Source organism: Heloderma suspectum, chromosome 2 (genome assembly GCF_057233095.1).
Source record: "Heloderma suspectum isolate Gila_16-S chromosome 2, 16-S_ref, whole genome shotgun sequence".
NCBI lineage: Eukaryota > Metazoa > Chordata > Lepidosauria > Squamata > Helodermatidae > Heloderma > Heloderma suspectum.
The window spans coordinates 130508299-130525298 of NC_139459.1; the positions used below are offsets into that span (position 1 = coordinate 130508299).

The following is a 17000-nucleotide window of genomic DNA, read 5'->3' on the forward strand; positions in this document are numbered from 1 at the left end:
ACAGTCAGACAGATTCCCCAATCTCATCTCCTGTTAGTAAAAGGAAAGTTAATTTCATTCCTTGATTCTCCGCACAGTTTCTAACTATCCTCAGTATATGTTTTAGAAAAGTAATGAAAGCCATTTCAACATTTCTACCAGATACATCTAAGCAATATATGAGTTTCATGAAAAATGGATTTCCAATGCATTTTCAAGTGTGAATCCTGCTTTTTATGAAAGATGCATTCGAAAATGGATCCTTGCATTCTAATTCAATCTGAATCTGGCTTGGCAGAGGCAGCAGTGTTTTAGCTGACATTAAGGGAGAGTGTTTTGCATCTGCTTTACAGCATGTATTATCATTGTGTTATTTCCAGCCATCTGAAAAACGTGACCGCCTCCTGCCACCAAGGGAGACCTTCATGGTACATGTCAAATCCATTCCAAGCAAACCTCGCTGTGCACTCCAATCCCCCTAAGGCCATTAAATCTAATTATTTGCTCACTCCTACTGCGACTTATTGATTTGTTTATTTGTGGGATTACCAAGTCTCTACTTGGAAGTTCAGTTGGCTGCAATGTGAATTAATGCACAATGAGCAGAAGGAAAGGAATTCATAACTGGGACCCCCAGTGCCATGAGGTGGCTTTAGACAGACTTGTCGGTGAAGATTAGTGTGTACAGCATTTCAGTGAAAATAAATGTGCTTTGAAATACGTATAAAAGCATGCTTTGTTCACTGATTACCTAGTAGCCAACATTAAGATCAAAACTGAACCATCTGGGGTTTCAGAAAGAGAGCATATGCTGAGCATGGGGTCCTAATCATAAGCAGTCATTGTATATATAAAATTACAGCTTCTTTTCACTCCTCAAGATGGGCAACTTCTACATTCTTACACTCCACTATCCTGGCTAATTTCCCTCATTTCATTCATTGAAATGGTCAGACTCACTCGTCCTGTGACTCTGCTCTCTTCAAAGGGGAAAGTAAAGTATAAGAGTGCAAGCAGGGCAAGGTGCAATGGCTCAGTTCTGCAGAATGTGGTATCAGATGAAGAATTCATTCTCCCGGGAATCTTGGCTTTCAGGTAAAACCTTCCAGCCAGTGGGTGGATGAATAAGATTTCCAATAGCTGGGGACCAAGATTGAGCCGCTTTAGCTTTTCCCCATGACTAGCAGAACCAAAATAAATTATGAAAATTTAGTTTCTTTAAATCCTCAGAATATAATATACAAAAGAATTTAAAAAAAATACAAATTTGCTCAAATTGCATAATTTATATAGGTCAGACATAATTTATACAGAACACATGCCTTGAGTACATCAAGAGGGGACTACCTTGATGCACTTTATGTGGGGCTGCCTTTGAAGAGTCTTCGGAACCTACAATTGGTCCAGGATTAGAACTCTACACGCAGGCAATTACTGTTGTTTTTAAATTGCAAAATACGCACCGCTTTGAGGGGCAGTAAAGAGAAAGAAAGTAATTGAAGAGAGTTCCCAACATTTTGGAGCTGAGTCCTACCTTTCCTAGAAAGAGCATGAAGTCTCCCACTGTGTTTATGGCAGCCACGCGCAAAGCATTCTCCACTAGTATCACAAAGGCGTCCTTTGCTGAGGTGCAGAAGTTGGTGCTGTTGATAGCTGTGGCTGTATATGCATTCTAGGCAAAGAAAGACATAATTTCATTGGTCAGATTGTCTTCCACTCAATCCCGCCCCCCAATAATTTAAGACTTTCACAGACATTAATTTTAACAAATATATTCCTCCACTTAGTCACTGTCACAGAAAACAGTGACATTTTATGGAAATCTGATAAATAGGCTGAAAAGGATAAAACAAGAAGTGACACTCTAGAAGACCACTGGTACTGGAAAAGCTTTCCTAAGTTTACCTGACCATAATGTGTCAAGATAAACACCTTTATTCAGAGTGATTTGTAAATATGCATGCAGGAAAAGGGGAAACGTACCAAATTTCCAAATCTCAAACTCTGTTTTAATTTGGGATTTGGCAGAATGTAACAGGAAATACGGTTTACTAAAAAGCCACATTCTTGGAGGTATTGAACAACGGAATCGGGGTTTATGGCAGAGCATCCCACTCAAGTGATTGCTGCTCTATCCGGCACAGCTTTGAGAATCTAAGTTTTTCCATTTGGCGAGTTAATGGAAAAATCTGAGCTAATAAGACCAAAAAATGGGAGTAGGCTTCAGAACAGAAAGCTCTCCCATCTAGAGATGTGAAGGCCTGGGGAAAAAAACCTAAAAAAATGTGGGAAAAAACCAGGGTCCCCCCACCCCCAGGACCATTTATGTTTTTTTCTGAAAAATTGGAAAAATTGAAGAGCTTTACATTATGAAATGTTTCCTTTTAGAAGACCAGGTATTTATATATTGGTACCAACCCTTTACTCCCCCCCTCCTCTGCCCAAAATGATTTCTAAAAACTATGTAATGAGAAGGCTTTTATAGAAAGTGTAGAGATGTAAAATGTCTGGAAATAATAGAATGTGAGGAAAATATTTTTTAATCTTCTCTGTAAAATTCTCAGCATAGTTATTTCTTCCATTTCTTTTTAAAATTACTGATCCAATGTCTCTTTTACTGATAGACATTTTGGGATGCTCCAAGTCATGCTCAGTTGCCCAACATGTGACTAGAGTTACCATATCATAATATGGAAGAAAATGTGCATTCTTAACAGTTTTGTTCTACAGATGAAGTTTTAAAGTTTCTGGACTTGTCTTCCTCTGCCTCTAGTTCTTCCTGCTTCTTCTGGCTTCTAGGATATTCAGATGTTTCAGGTACTACTTGCTGAAGTTCCCTCTGGTCAGACAAGACTTAGGGACCTAAAATATGTTATGTATAACTTGGTTTGCTCATAAAATTAATCATGCGTGGAATATTAAATGTTGAAAGTATAGTTTCTTCAGACAAGAATTACAAATTTACTGAGTTCACTTTTTAAACTTTTCAGATATAATGATAACTTTATGAGCAAACCAAGTTATACATAATATACCTTTAGGAACATAAAGGCTACTTCACATTCCTAAAACAGCATTCCTCAACCTGGTGCCCTACAGGTGTTTATAATGGCCAGCATTCCTGACTACTGGCCATCCTGCCTGAAGCTGAAGGGACACTCCAAGTCCAAAATATCTGGAGGGCAACTGGTTGGGGAAGGCAGTCCTAAAGTAACAAAGTGACTTTCGATTGGTAAAGAGTACTTAAAAATAAGTATTGCTTATTTTTCAATTTCTCCCAAAATGTCCAGTTTTTCCCCAAAATACCAGGAAGAAAACTTTTTTCTTTGGCTTCAAAATTTTCAGAAATTTTACATCTCTACTCCCACCTCAGCTTTAACTTTCACAGGGAGTCCTAAGAGAAGAAATTGCAAGCCTTTAAGGCAAACACAGCCCAACAGCCATGCTGGGGCTGGTGACTCAGTGAACCACTCATTTCGCTCCCTGCCTGCATCTGGAAAAACCAGGGGGGGGGAGGTAGTCAAGCACCTGGCTGGGTACAATATATGGGTAGTGGACTAAAGGTCACTTGGTGTATCATAAATTGGGCAGGGCTACCTAAGTGGTCTCTCAGGAATTTATTCTGAACTTACTTTACTACTAGTTTGTCTACCTTCCCAGTTCTCAAAGCCATACAAACACGCGGTGCTTGTGTTTTTGCCTTAAGGCTAGAATAATTATATTCATCCCTTTAGCTCTTGAAAACTGATTAATTCCTTAGGCTATGTTTGGCAAAGCGATTTACATTGCTGCTGCTGGTGTTACAGGAAAAACACAAGCCAAAATACTTGAAACTCTTCACCTGCCCGATGGGACAGATATCCAGAAACCATTAATATGTGGAAGGCCTTTAACCAAACCCCAAACCTGTGACAATTAACGAAGATTCACTGCACATAACTAACTGAATTCTTATATTAAACAGTTAAACAGTTCACTGTCATCTACCTGCTATTTGTGTGTGCATTCCTCAGTTAATGCTAAGATCGCATTGGCTGCATTTGGACATCATGTTAAATTGTGGTTTCGTGAGAAGTAAATGACCACAGGTTCCAAGCTCAAGTACTCCCCCTCCCCCTCCCCTTCCTTTACAGCTGGGAGGAAGAAAGAGTTTGGAAGCTTTTGCTTCTAGTTTTCCTTGCCGAGTACACCAGACCAGTAACTGTGGCTAACATTAACTATGCTTAATTTAACCAATCCAGTTTCAGAAACCACAGTTTGAAGCTGGCTTGTCTGAAATTAACCATAGCTCATGTTAGCTACAGTTTGTCAGCGAGATGACACAACAAACTGTGGCTAAGGGAAAGCAAAAGTGAGAGCTTTCAAACTCTTCCTTTGTACCATGCGGGGGGAGGAGGGGAGGGAGTACACAAGACTGGGAGGGGCTCAGCTTTTTCATGTCTTGCTAAACCCATCATTTAGCACGGCATCTGAACGGAGGGCTAGTTCGGATGTCAAGATAAGCCAAGGCTCTGGAGAACCCTGACTTACTGACATCAAGCAGCAAGCCACTGCATGCTGCCTGATTGCTCCTGCTTGGCTCCTTCCGCAAGTGGGAGTGACTCAACAGACCACAGACATTGCTTGCTTATCAAGCCAGAGTCACAGGCCAACAACAAATCATGCTTTATCCTGATGACCAAACCAGGCCAGTGTATATTAGCTCTGTGGAAACTGATTCAAGAGGTCCATTACAACAAGATTTCACCTTGTTAGCAAAAGAGGAGTGTTGTATAAGACTGGATTAATACAAAATAAAGCAGTAGCATTCTAAGGAGTTGTAACCTTCCAGATTCCTGGAGGGTCTAGGATAATTTTACATATTGGGTTTTGAGCGTTTTTCCCAACAGCCATGAATGACTGGAGAGAAGAGTGTTTTACCAAGAAACACAGGTTCAAGAATAACATAGATTTGAGAAATGGAATATACAGGATCATTACACAAAATCACTCTCATAAAAGTGACAAATACAAAGGAGTTAGAGCAAAAGGGGAAAAATGTAGAACTAAAGCATAACATTCAGAGGAAATCTTTACAAAATAGGTGTGATTATAGTTAGTCCATTGCAATTCACTGTAGGTGTCCCTCAAGGAAATGAGGAACAATTATGGATGCTCACTTTCTAAAATACATGATGCTTAAATACAAAAAAAAAGAAAAGAAATCTAAGACTTTTCATTCCTGTTGCAATAAGCACACACCGTGATGGCCCATACTCAATCATTGCACAAATCTACCTCAGTACTGAAACACAATAGCATCACAATGGCTTCTCATCCAAAACACTGTTCTTATTTACAGCCAAGGAACCTCTGAGAGTTTAAAAGCACCTTCAATTCAGGAAAGGATTTGTGCCTGCAGTACCTAAGTGCATTCAAATGTTAACTTACAAAATGGCAACCTGAGGGAAAATACTTCATCCTCTAGTTTAAGTTTGATTGCAAGAGAGGCTGAGGTTAAACTTTCCAGCCTTTAAAAAAGAATGCCAGAACAATATTAAAATCTTACCTGATTTAAGTAAGTCAGGCACTTTTCTAGACACCAAAGGCAGCAAATGCAGGCTTTCAGAATACATCGAGAGCAGGCATTTTCCTAAAATGAGAGCAACAGCAACAAAAAGGAAATTCTCAAGAAACAAGGGGAAACATTACATTGCATTAAGTGCTAGAACACAGAGTGCTTTTTAAATAGCAAGAAATGTGAGTTCAGAACCCAGTTTTACTTTGATGGTTCCTGTAACTAGTTGACTACACAGGGCCAAGTCACCAACTGCTTTCTTTCTCAATGTAACAGTGCCTTGCATAAGTATTCACTCCCCCCCCCCCCGACTTTTCCACATTTTGTTGTGTGACAACCTGGAATTAAAATGGATTTAATTAGGATTTCTTATCACTGATCTACACAAAATAGTCCATAATGTCGAAGTGGGGGGAAATCTACATATTTTACAAAATGATCTACAAATAAAAAACTGAAAAGTCTTGATTGCATAAGTATTTACCCCTTTGCTGTGACACCCCTAAATAAACTCTGGTGCAACCAACAGCCTTCAGAAGTCACATAATTAGTTGAATGGAATCCACCTGCCTGCAATTCAAGTGTCACATGATCTCAGATTAAATACACTTGTTTCTGGAAGACCCCAGAGTTTGTTGGAGAGCATATCTAAACACACAGCATCATGAAGACCAAGGAACTATCAAAACAAGTCCGGGATAAAGTTCTGGAGAAGCACCAATCAGGGCTGGGTTATAAAAAAATGTCCCAAACTATGAACATTCCCCAGAGCACCAATAAATCCGTTATTACAAAATGGAAAGCATATGGCACAACCATGACTCTGCCTAGAGAAGGCCATCCAGCAAAACTCAGTGACCAGGTAACGAGGACATTAGTCAGAGAAGTAACCAAGAGGCCAATGGTAACTCTCAAGGAGCTGGAGAGATCCACAGCTGAAATGGAAGAAACCATCCATGGGACAACTATTACCCAGGTGTTCCGCAAAACTGGGCTTTATGGAAGACTGGCAAGAAGAAAGCCATCGCTGAAAAAACCCGTATTAAATCCCATTTGGATTTTGCCAAAAGGCAAGTGGGAGACACAGCAAACATGGAAAAAAGGTTCTCCGGTGCGATGAGACTAAAACCGAACTTTTTGGCCTTACTGCAAAACCCTATGTGTGGTGCAAAGCCAACAGTGCTCATCACCCTGAGAACACCATCTCCACGCTGAAGCATGGTGATGGCAGTGTCATGTTGTGGAGATTCATCGGCAGGGACTGGGAAACTGGTCAGGACTGAGGGCAAGATGGATGGAGCCAAATACAGGGCAATTCTAGAGGGAAACCTGTTTCAGTCTGCAATGGATCTGAGACTAGGGCAGAGGTTCACTTTCCAGTAGGACAATGACCCTAAACACAGCCAAAGTTACACTGGAGTGGTTTAAAAACAAGAACTTGAATGTCTTAGAATGGCCCAGAGAGCCCAGACCTCAATCCAATTGAGACTCTGTGGCAGGACTTGAACACTGCTGTTCACCAATGGTCCCCATCCAACCTAACAAGAGCTTGAGCAATTTTACCAAGAAGAATGGGCAAAAATTGCAAAGCTCATACAGCCTTACTCTCAAAGACTCACAACTGTAATTGCTGCCAAAGGTGCTTCTACCAAGTATTGACACAGGGGGGCGAGTACTTATGCAACCAACAAATCCCAGTTTGTTTTTGTTTAATTAACTTTTGTGCCACAATAAAAATATTTTGCATATTCTAAGTGCTATAAGTATGCTTTGTAAATCAAATGATAAAAATGCCAATTAAATCCATTCTAATCCCACGTTGTAACACAACCAAATGTGGAAAAGTCAAAGGGGAGTGAATACTTATGCAAGGCAGTATAATTCCTCCTGTGTATGGAAACCTCAGTATGAACCAGGCTGAACATGGAGACAACTGGCAGCTATTTCTAAAACTGCAGTGGTGACAAAAACTACTGCTGAAATTGCAGATATGGCTGTCTGTATGTATAGTCTGTGCCACACTAGTCATCTTGGACTAGGTCTTTGGGACCATCCTGATCATTAACCAGACTCTGGCAATGGCCAAGGATCTTACCATTCCCTTTCCTGATAGAAGTGGCTAAATTGTAACCTGTAACCTGTATCTGAAGTTTGACTTTCTTCCTTGATTCACCTCCTGAAAATCTTGCAGTACTGACAAGAACAAGAACGTTAAGGGTGCAATCCTATGTAGGGTTAGACAGAAAAAAGTCCCATAACTCCCACCAACGTAAATTCTACAGACTAAGTGCAATTTAAAATCTTGGGGTTAAATTACCCCCCCCCCCCAATTCCCTTCCCTATCACAGTCTCATTATTTTCTGCCCTCTATTCACACTCTCCCCCACACAAAAAGTGGCTTCTGCCTGAGAAAGCTTATTTTACTTGTAAGGGAGAAACGGCAATTTTTTTTGTTTTTAAGTTTGCCTTTTTTCTACTGTCCTGCTGTTCTGTTTACACTGTTCCACAATCCAATTTTCTAACTTAAAGACAAATTAATGGAGGATCAGGCTATCTGTGGTCATGATGGCTGTATGCAATGTCCAGGATCACAGACAGTAAGCCTCTGAATACTAGTTGCTGGACAACAAAGGTGGGAGAGGGCTATTGCCCACAAGTTCTGCTTGTGCATTTCTCAAAAGCATCTAGTTGGTCACCGTGAGAAACAGGACAATGAACTAGATAGGCTTCTGTTCTGGTCCAGCAGGGCTCAAAATTTCTATTAAATTTTTCTTCTGTCAGTTTCACCAAACACCCTCGCTTATACAGCAAAGTTTCCCCTTACTTTTCCTTTGACTTGCGTATGAATATACATGAGAATCATCCGTGGAATCTTCACTAAGGTAATAATGAAAGACCCTTTAGCCACAGTTCCTAAGTGGTAACAGATCAAGCGATTGACAGATGCCAGAATAGGTGTGAATGGTAGATTCCTTTTTTCTCTGTAGGGAAACATATAAAGATACAAACAGTGATAACGTATTGCCTCAGCAAGCAAAATTAGCTAGCAGTGGTATTAATCAGGAGCCATCTGAAGTTGTGAAGGGTCCTATGTGCAGACTTTGTGGGCATATAGGTCCTTCACACATTCAACCCTTATAATGGTAGTTCTGTACTCAAGAACTCAGAGATCATTGAGACGCCAATCCTCAAGACCCAGCACAAAGAGAATATAAGACAGAGGTGGGCAACATGGAGCCTTCCAGATGGTTTGGATGACAATTCCCATAATCCCTGACCTTGGCCATGCTGGCTGGGGCTGATGGGAGTTGTAGTCCAAAGCATCTGGGGAGCGCTCCTGATATAGGCATTCATGATTAAGGAGGCAAAATAACGAGTTGTCTATTACAGTGTTAACTGATCTTGTGCATTTCCTTGTGCAGTCTTGAGTCTTTATATATCACATCACGGCAGCCTATGCTGGCTTTGCAATGGCTTCGAAGCCTTGCTCCATCGGCAGAATACGGTTTTCATTTCACACAGAACTGACCCAACTTTTTGGATGTGTTTTGGCAGACAAAATGGAGGTACCAGTTCAAATCTCTGTAAATATCTCAAAATAGACAAACCAAATTGAGTTGTCCCATTAAACTTTAAAATCAAGCAGACGTCAAAGATTCCTGCACCTTGCTTTTAAATACTGTGGACTGGTTCAGCCATCTTGGCTTATTAAGCCAAAAATGAGCATCAGGTTCACACACTTCCCTCTTGCCTTGTGCCTTTGGCTTTGGAGCTTTGTCTCAGAGTTAGTTTAAACCACAATCTCCTGTTACATAAGAACTTGGAAAATGTGCTTTAATCTCAGTTTACTGATCATTATCTGAAACGAGGACTTCAGATCCTGGTTAGTAAACTGTGATTAAGCTACAGTTCAGATGTTTGAGGAAACTTGGTTTAACCATGATAAAGCCATCAAGCAAAGGGAGGAGGGGATGGACAAAGGGGGAGCAAGTGAAATTGATGCTTGTCTTTAGCTTAATAAACCATGGTTTATTAAACTGAAATAGTTATTTTCAGCAACCTTATAGCCACTACAGCAACCCTGTAGCTTTTTAAAGATACTGACTGCTGCAGCACAAGGGAAATATTTGCTCCCTCATTATCTGAAGTGCCTACGATCATAATTAAAAGCTTAGATGGTTTGACATAAAGTACTGCATGTTTACTATAATTCACACACCTTGCTGATTCAAATGGCAAAATTCTCATTCATTTTAGAGACCACAGTAGACACTCTGAGATTGTAAATCATAAATACTGTGACATAAGCTGCTCAAATCCAAAACAAAGTAGCACTATTGTTTCCTTCTACAATGAAGCCTGCTAAAGAAGCTTCAGGTTAATTCGTTTAATTGCCTTATGATTCAGAGCCCACTTGAGGAACGGGTGTCTGACTAGCTGTTTGCACCAATCACTGTAAATATTTTACTGGGCTAAAACAATTACAATTTAAATGAAAGACAAACATCTCCACTTCAGTTTACGCCACAAGTATACTTGAATTAAAAAAAAACCCTGCAAACTGGACACCAGTTTTCATCTGTGGACAAAACATCTCATGTGGTTTTTATCCCCTACTTTTGTTCCTTGTCCTTTTTCTCCTTTCAGAAATGACTGCACTCCTTTCTTAATACTTTGTATAATTATGCAAATATTCCAGATTACTTCCAAAAATGTCCATGACAGGACACAGTATCGAATATGCAAAAAAAAAAATGTTTATTTACAGACAGACCTGTGAACAAATATTCATTTCAAGAGAGAGAGAAGACTAAGGAATGTAACAGAAACAAAATTCATGCCGCTGCGTAACTCAAAATCCCAGTTGCCTCAGGGACATAGGATGTTACTTTCATCTACTTTATTCACTTGAGAGTGGTTCACTTGCATGAGCAGCATGACACATGATGTGGGAACTTCAGAGAATGCAGAAGATGCCACAGCTGACATACACTGATCTCACAAGTGTCAAAAATAGCATAAATGTCCTCTTTGGTGACACCTGAAGATTCCTAAATTTATGAAGGGACTGGGAGGAGAGTAAAAAATATCTCTTTGGGGGAATAAGTTCTTAATATGCAAGCAATAATTTATAAGTTTTAGTGTGTTTTTAGTATTTCAAATTATTTAAATGAAATACTGAACTGGCTTGGCATTTTTAAAAAATTGTGACTACTATCCAACACTCAGAAAAAGCAATTTTCCTTTTTGCCTCATTTCTTTCACTCTTAAATAATTTGTAAAATTAGCCATTGCTGCTTACTCAAGTCATTTATGTTTCCATCCATAGTTAGTGTCTAACCATTTCTCCAATATTTGAGACGGAAAATCCTGACAGCTTTTACCATTTAAGCCAAATTCACAATGTTTACTATTTTGATCTTGTCCGCACTTCAATAAAAACGAAGAGATAATCTGCTTTGGAATGTTCATTAGTTTGAATGAATGAATGAATGAATGAATCTTGAATCTTGAATTAAATCCAGTGTAGAAGGGGAGTACGAGCTTTGACCTAGAGAAGAAAATTTACATCACATACAATATTATTTTACATGTTTGATCAGACTCATCATGGCTTTTTCTCCACCAGCGTTCCAGCCATCATCCTGCTTGTTTCATCGCCCTCAGCACAGGTGTATACCAAGTAGCTACATGGGTGGGTTCTGCTGAGTGGAAGGTGGCACTTCAGATTAATCGTCTGAACAGCCTGAGTTATGTTTCCATTCCAGAGGGCAACTAGGGCTTTGGCAGGAGTGCCAACATACCAGTTGGAAAATTCCCCTGAGCCCTCATCAGAATCTATTAACTTCCAGTGGAGGACCATCCTTGCAGGGGGTAAAGCCACTGACAGTCTAAACTTCAACAAGAAGTGATCTGACCAAGACAAGGGAACAGATGTCAAATCCCTCACTTTCAGATCACTACCTTCCTGTCCAGTTGAGAAAACCAAATCCAAAGTATGCATGTACTAAATCAATAAACATGTTGGAACGGCCCCATGGTTGTCATGGCAGCCAGGAAGTCCTGAGCTGCCCCAGACAAGGCAGTCCTGGCCTGGATGTTGAAATCCTCCAGGAGAGTCATTCTGGGAGTCTTCAACAGCAAGGCCACCTCTGTTATCTCAGGCAAGGAGGCTGCTGGGCAGTACACCGGCAGCATCTGTAATCTGTCCTAAGCATCCAATATAAGGTATGAACAATCCAAATTGGTATTCACCCAGACCAGAGGCCTGAAGAACATGAGATTCCTTTAGATGACAGAAACTCTTCTTCCCTGCCCCTCCAATTTATGCTGATGCTACACTAGATATTCTGACATACTATATGAATAACACTCCTGAGCAAAACAGTATAAGGTTTTGTGTGTTTTGGGGTGAGTGGGTCAGTGCTTTCTAATATTCATCTAACACACAAATATGGCTGCAATCCTAAACACACTTACCTGGGAGTAAGTCTCACTGAACTCAATAGGATTTATGAGTAGACATGCATATATATATATATATATATATATATATATAAAATCTTTTTTTTCATATTTACTATAAAGACTCTAGCAAACAATGCATCACCCAGCAGTGCCTATTTCTTCCAAGAACAACATTTTGGACTTTGATCACATGTAATCACACATCAATCATGTAGAACAGCCACACAAGACAGAGCAGATCCAGTATTAACCAAGATGCTGTTTACCTAGAAACTGTGTCCTAGGTGAACAAATAGCTGCATTGCAGTGAGTGCATTTAGCACAGCCCAAAGGCAGCCAAAGCACATTAGCTGTGGTTTTGCTTTTCAGTTTCATCTTCTCATCTCATTACACCATCTGCCCCTGCCCAGATATTCGTGAGATTTTAGAAAGCAAGTCTCTCATGATTAAACTGCCCCGAATCCCTCACCTTGTAAAATAATATGTCACAACAGCTCCTGCTACAGTCATCTGCTGACAGGCAAGGATAAATTCACTGATCCACACTAATCCCACAACGTGATACCACCACATGTACCTCAGAGGGCCTGCAACTCGGAACTCTACAAAGCCCTGTTCATTTTGGAATGGGCTACCTAAAGTAGGAAAGAAGAAGAAGGAAGGCATTCAAAATATCCATTCTGAAAGAACCCAGCATTTTAAATATTTGCACTAGGTTATTATGTTTATGGAGCAGTATACCACTTTATGTGGCAATTGTGTTTGCTGCATGTGAATAACAACAACATTTGTATACTGCTTTTCTGTCTTTAGAAAATGTAGCTAACAAATTTCAGTAAAAATATTACAAAACATATTAAGAATTTTCAGATGGATAACAACAGCCAGTTTATAAGCAGCCCCCAATGCTCAACAGAAGAGCCACATCTTCACAATGTGATGGAAAGTCAGCAGCAGTGGGTAGAGTCCCTCTCTGGGTAATGACTTGCTGGGTCTTAAATGGTGGGGGAATGCCAAGAAGGCTTTTATTGTTGATGTAAGATAGGGGTGGGGAAGTTGTGGCTCTTCAGATGTTTTGGCCTACAACTGCCATTATCCCTCACTATTAGCAATGCTGGCTTGGGCTGATAGGAGCAGTAGGCCAAAACGTATGGAGGGCCACAAGTTGTCCACCCCTGATCTAACAGGTTGGGTAGCCAGATATGGGTGGAGAAGATCCTTCAGGTATCCCAGCCCCATACTGTTTATGGCCTTAAAGATTAAAACTAGCACTGAATTGGGCTTAGAAACAAATTGGTAAAATCTTTAAATATTGGTGAAATGTATTCACTATGGCAGATCCTGGTTAATAACCTGGCTATCATATCCTAGATAAAAGTTTTCAAACACTTTCCCTACAGAGTAGGGAAGATCAATGCTTGTCCTTAAACATCCGTGGAACTATAGCTCAATCAGCGCATACAGACTGAGCTGGTTCTGGTGTGCTTCCAAAAAAATAGTATCAATGTATTATTTTGGTTTCAGTTATTTTAAAGCAAGCTCTCAGTTAAGTTTGCTAAAGTTAATTTAATTCAATACACAGATGAAAGCACAGCAATACTTTAATGAGTTAACAAAAGTTATGAAACGATGCAGGACATACCTGTGGTACCTAGGAAGAGCAAGACTGTGATCCAATAAATCCAGAAGAGTATAAGGGCAAAAAAAGTCCAAAATGGCTGGAAGACGAGCAGTGGCAGGTGAATGAAGACCTTGCCAGCCACGTGGAACAAGGCAATGGTGAGAGCTACTCGTTTGCGCATAACTAACATTATCAACAGTAAGATAACCTGGAGAAAGGTGGAGATTCCACATTATATTTTAGATTAATTTTATCAACTGAAGCAGACTAAAAATATGTCCCCAACTCACAGCTCCAAAATTTAACTTTTATATCAAATGTACTTACTTGGTCTTCAGTATAAAAATGAACAAAGTTAGACTGGGTTTACATGCATTTGCTCACAAATCCATTGTGCTCACAAATGCTGCCTGATCACTTCCTGGCTTGTTTAGCTGCTTCTACGGGCAGGTGAAGTCAAGCGGGAGCCATCAAGCAGTGGGGACTAGCATGCTGGCTCATTCACAATGACCCAGGATTTTTTTTTAAATGTGGGTTGTTGTGTACAAACCAGGCCTGTTCTGAAAGGGAGCTGCAGCCATTCTGGCTCTGATGACTATATCTGTATGATACACATTTTAGGGCATTCACACATTACATGTTAACTGTACCCATAAAAAACATAACATATGAACAGGCCTTCAAACTGATCAGAGCTTTGGCCAAAATCTTGCCTTCTCTTTCAGTCTGAAAGCTAAGTAACACATATGAGATTCAACTGGTGTGAGTGAGCAAAATATTTCTAAAACAGATGTCAATTAACATGCCAGTTAATATTCCTAACAAGCAAAAATGTCACAAGAAGCATGGTTATTTTGCTGAGTGGCTGCGACAGCATTGCCCTATGGGAAGCTATTACCACTATAATTATTTTAAAATGCTTTTCAAATTAATGAAATGATACAAGGAATTCTATATCAATAACTATCTAACCATTTGTATTATAAGATAATTCAATATTGCCAGGGCAAACTGCACCACAAAGAGAGAAAAAATAAGAATATAGCAAACTAAAAGAGGGCTGCATGCACTAAATATCAGTGGTGCAGTGGGGCAAGTAGGGGCAGAGTTTGCCCCCCCCTGGGGTCCAGGGGAGGCCATGGGGCTCCCAGACCTCTGAAAGTTGCCCACCCCTGTTCTAAGTGCTTAGTTTCATATATGGCAGAATACAAGAGCAAGCTTTGGGTTTGTGCACTTTCCCTACCATGTGTAGAGCCTATGATGTGAACTGAGGAAAAGGGGCAGATAGGTGGCATGAGAGGGACATGGTGGGGAAGGCCTGTAAGTCTGGCTGCATGCCTCCCATCTTGTCACACAGAGAACCCAGACGCTACACCACAACATGCATTTTCCAAGTGATGCTTCAGATTTTCCTACATAGGTTAGGAAAAATGTCTATACCTGTGTACAGCACCACACAAATTGACTGCATATGTGTTTATTTTACTGTGTGTCCACCTATCAGAAAGCTGTGATTTGCAGCTGATTCCCAAATCACAGATATGTAGTAAAATCAATACAACGTTGTACACTTTGCCACCTATTCTCCCTTATGTATGCATGCTTCATGTATAAAGGAGCCCTAACTCAACAGCCATCAAATACTTACTGTGAAGACTGTAGCTGCAATGGCATAGATCAGGAGGGCCTGACGATTGTCTTTGGCTACTTGAAGCTGATCAACAGTAAGAGTGTCAGAGGGAGACTTCCGCTGTTTAGCATATAGCCACCACAAAACTCCTGTGCCACCTGTGCTCACATAGAAAAGGGTTAGAGTGCATTCCCAGTATAAAAAAAACATATGTATAATGATGTTTAAGGAACACAATTAGTTTGGCCAATTTCACTGGCTAACCAGGCTAGACTCAGATGTAGCTGATCTGTTGCAACATAAAGTGTGACAACAGAATGGTACTCTTGATTGCCCAACAGATTATTAGTCAAAGAGGGCTTGTTTCTGCAAGATACCTTAGGGCGGAATCCTATGGCCGCTAGACAATGGCTAGACAGTCACAGGATTATTCAGTTTTCGGGTACCAACCTCGGAGCCCGCGCTCTGAGGTCAGTTCCCAGAAACCCACCTCCCTGCTCCCTCCCACTGCACCTTGTAGACAGTGCAGATCGTCTCGGCTCTGCGCTCATAGGAGCAGTGTGGAGCAGGAGGAGAGGGGGCGTTCCTGGGGGTGGGGAGAGGCAGGGATCTTGGAAGGGGTGATACGCTTCCATGTGTCATCCAGCTGGCACCCCCCTGCCCCCGCTCCAAAGCACTGCGGCTAGACAGCCAAAATCAGCCAACTAGCCACAAATGCAAGGTGGCTGGAATGCAGAGGCAAAGACCCCCTCCACTCACCCAGCATTGGATAGGCGGTCGCCTCCGAGTTTGGAGGTGGCTGCCTATCCCAATAGGATTGCTCCCTCCAATATAGATTTCTGCTAGATAATTAGAAGGGGTTAGGCAAGTCCCAGCAAGAGAAAGTTAGACAATGACATATGAATGAAGACAGAACAGCTAACAGACTGGGATATGCTGATTAGTGGCATTACCAGGATCCAAACTGACTGGGTTCACACAACACGACAACCCACACTCAAGGTTGAATATGGGTTGCCACTGAACCATGTGTTGTTGTTACTTGTCCTTTGTGGCTATCTATAACCACCCATGGCGGCCATTTTATGGTTGTGTCCAGGACAATTTCTCCAATTTCCAGATGTGCCCATGGGCACCATATTGCCTACCCTATTCAATGAACTGTAAAATGTAACACAGAAATGATATAAATAATACTTTCTTTTATACCAAAGTCAGCATGCCCAGGGATACTGAGGGCTCATCTCACTCCCACTACTATTGTAGGTTAGAAGCACACTGCTGTTTTTGGGTAGGGAGCCACCACTCCTCAGATTCACTTCCATGAGGAATACTCTCTGCAATCACCTTTACGAAGGGCCTCATGCAAAAGTCACTGTAAGAGTGAGGCGTCACTAAGCTTGCTTCCTACAATGCATCAGTGTAATTTGAGTAAGGTCAATGAATATAACTTTTGAAATTTTATAGCTTTTTATCTTGCATCACTTTATTTTCCTGCCACTTTTGTACTTTTATAGTCTATGAACTGTTATTCCCTGAATTCATCAATGTGAAGTCATCCTGTAAACACTGCCATTGCTTTGACTCTCTTTATTTGGCTTTCTGATAATTGGCTCTATCCTCATTCAGTCTAATAAATCCTTAAACCTTGATAACGACCAAATTGATATTCTTCCCAAGGGCTTAGCTTTAATAGTTCTCAGTGTTAACAGTTGCAAATCAATTGTTCCCAAAGTAGAAGGTGA

At 40.7% G+C, this 17000-nt stretch overlaps 1 protein-coding gene across 2 annotated transcripts in view; it reads right to left on the reverse strand.

Moving 5' to 3' along the window:
* Positions 1-17000, reverse strand: part of SLC44A1 (solute carrier family 44 member 1) — a 103948-nt gene that overhangs the window by 13295 nt on the left and 73653 nt on the right. For both annotated transcript variants that reach the window (XM_084834779.1, XM_084834778.1), the window contains exons 8-13: positions 15274-15413; positions 13647-13833; positions 12474-12639; positions 8361-8517; positions 5528-5611; positions 1514-1651 (exon numbers count right to left, since the gene is read on the reverse strand). In XM_084834779.1, the coding sequence (XP_084690905.1) occupies positions 1514-1651; positions 5528-5611; positions 8361-8517; positions 12474-12639; positions 13647-13833; positions 15274-15413 (872 nt within the window). The remainder of the gene's footprint in view (positions 1-1513; positions 1652-5527; positions 5612-8360; positions 8518-12473; positions 12640-13646; positions 13834-15273; positions 15414-17000) is intronic.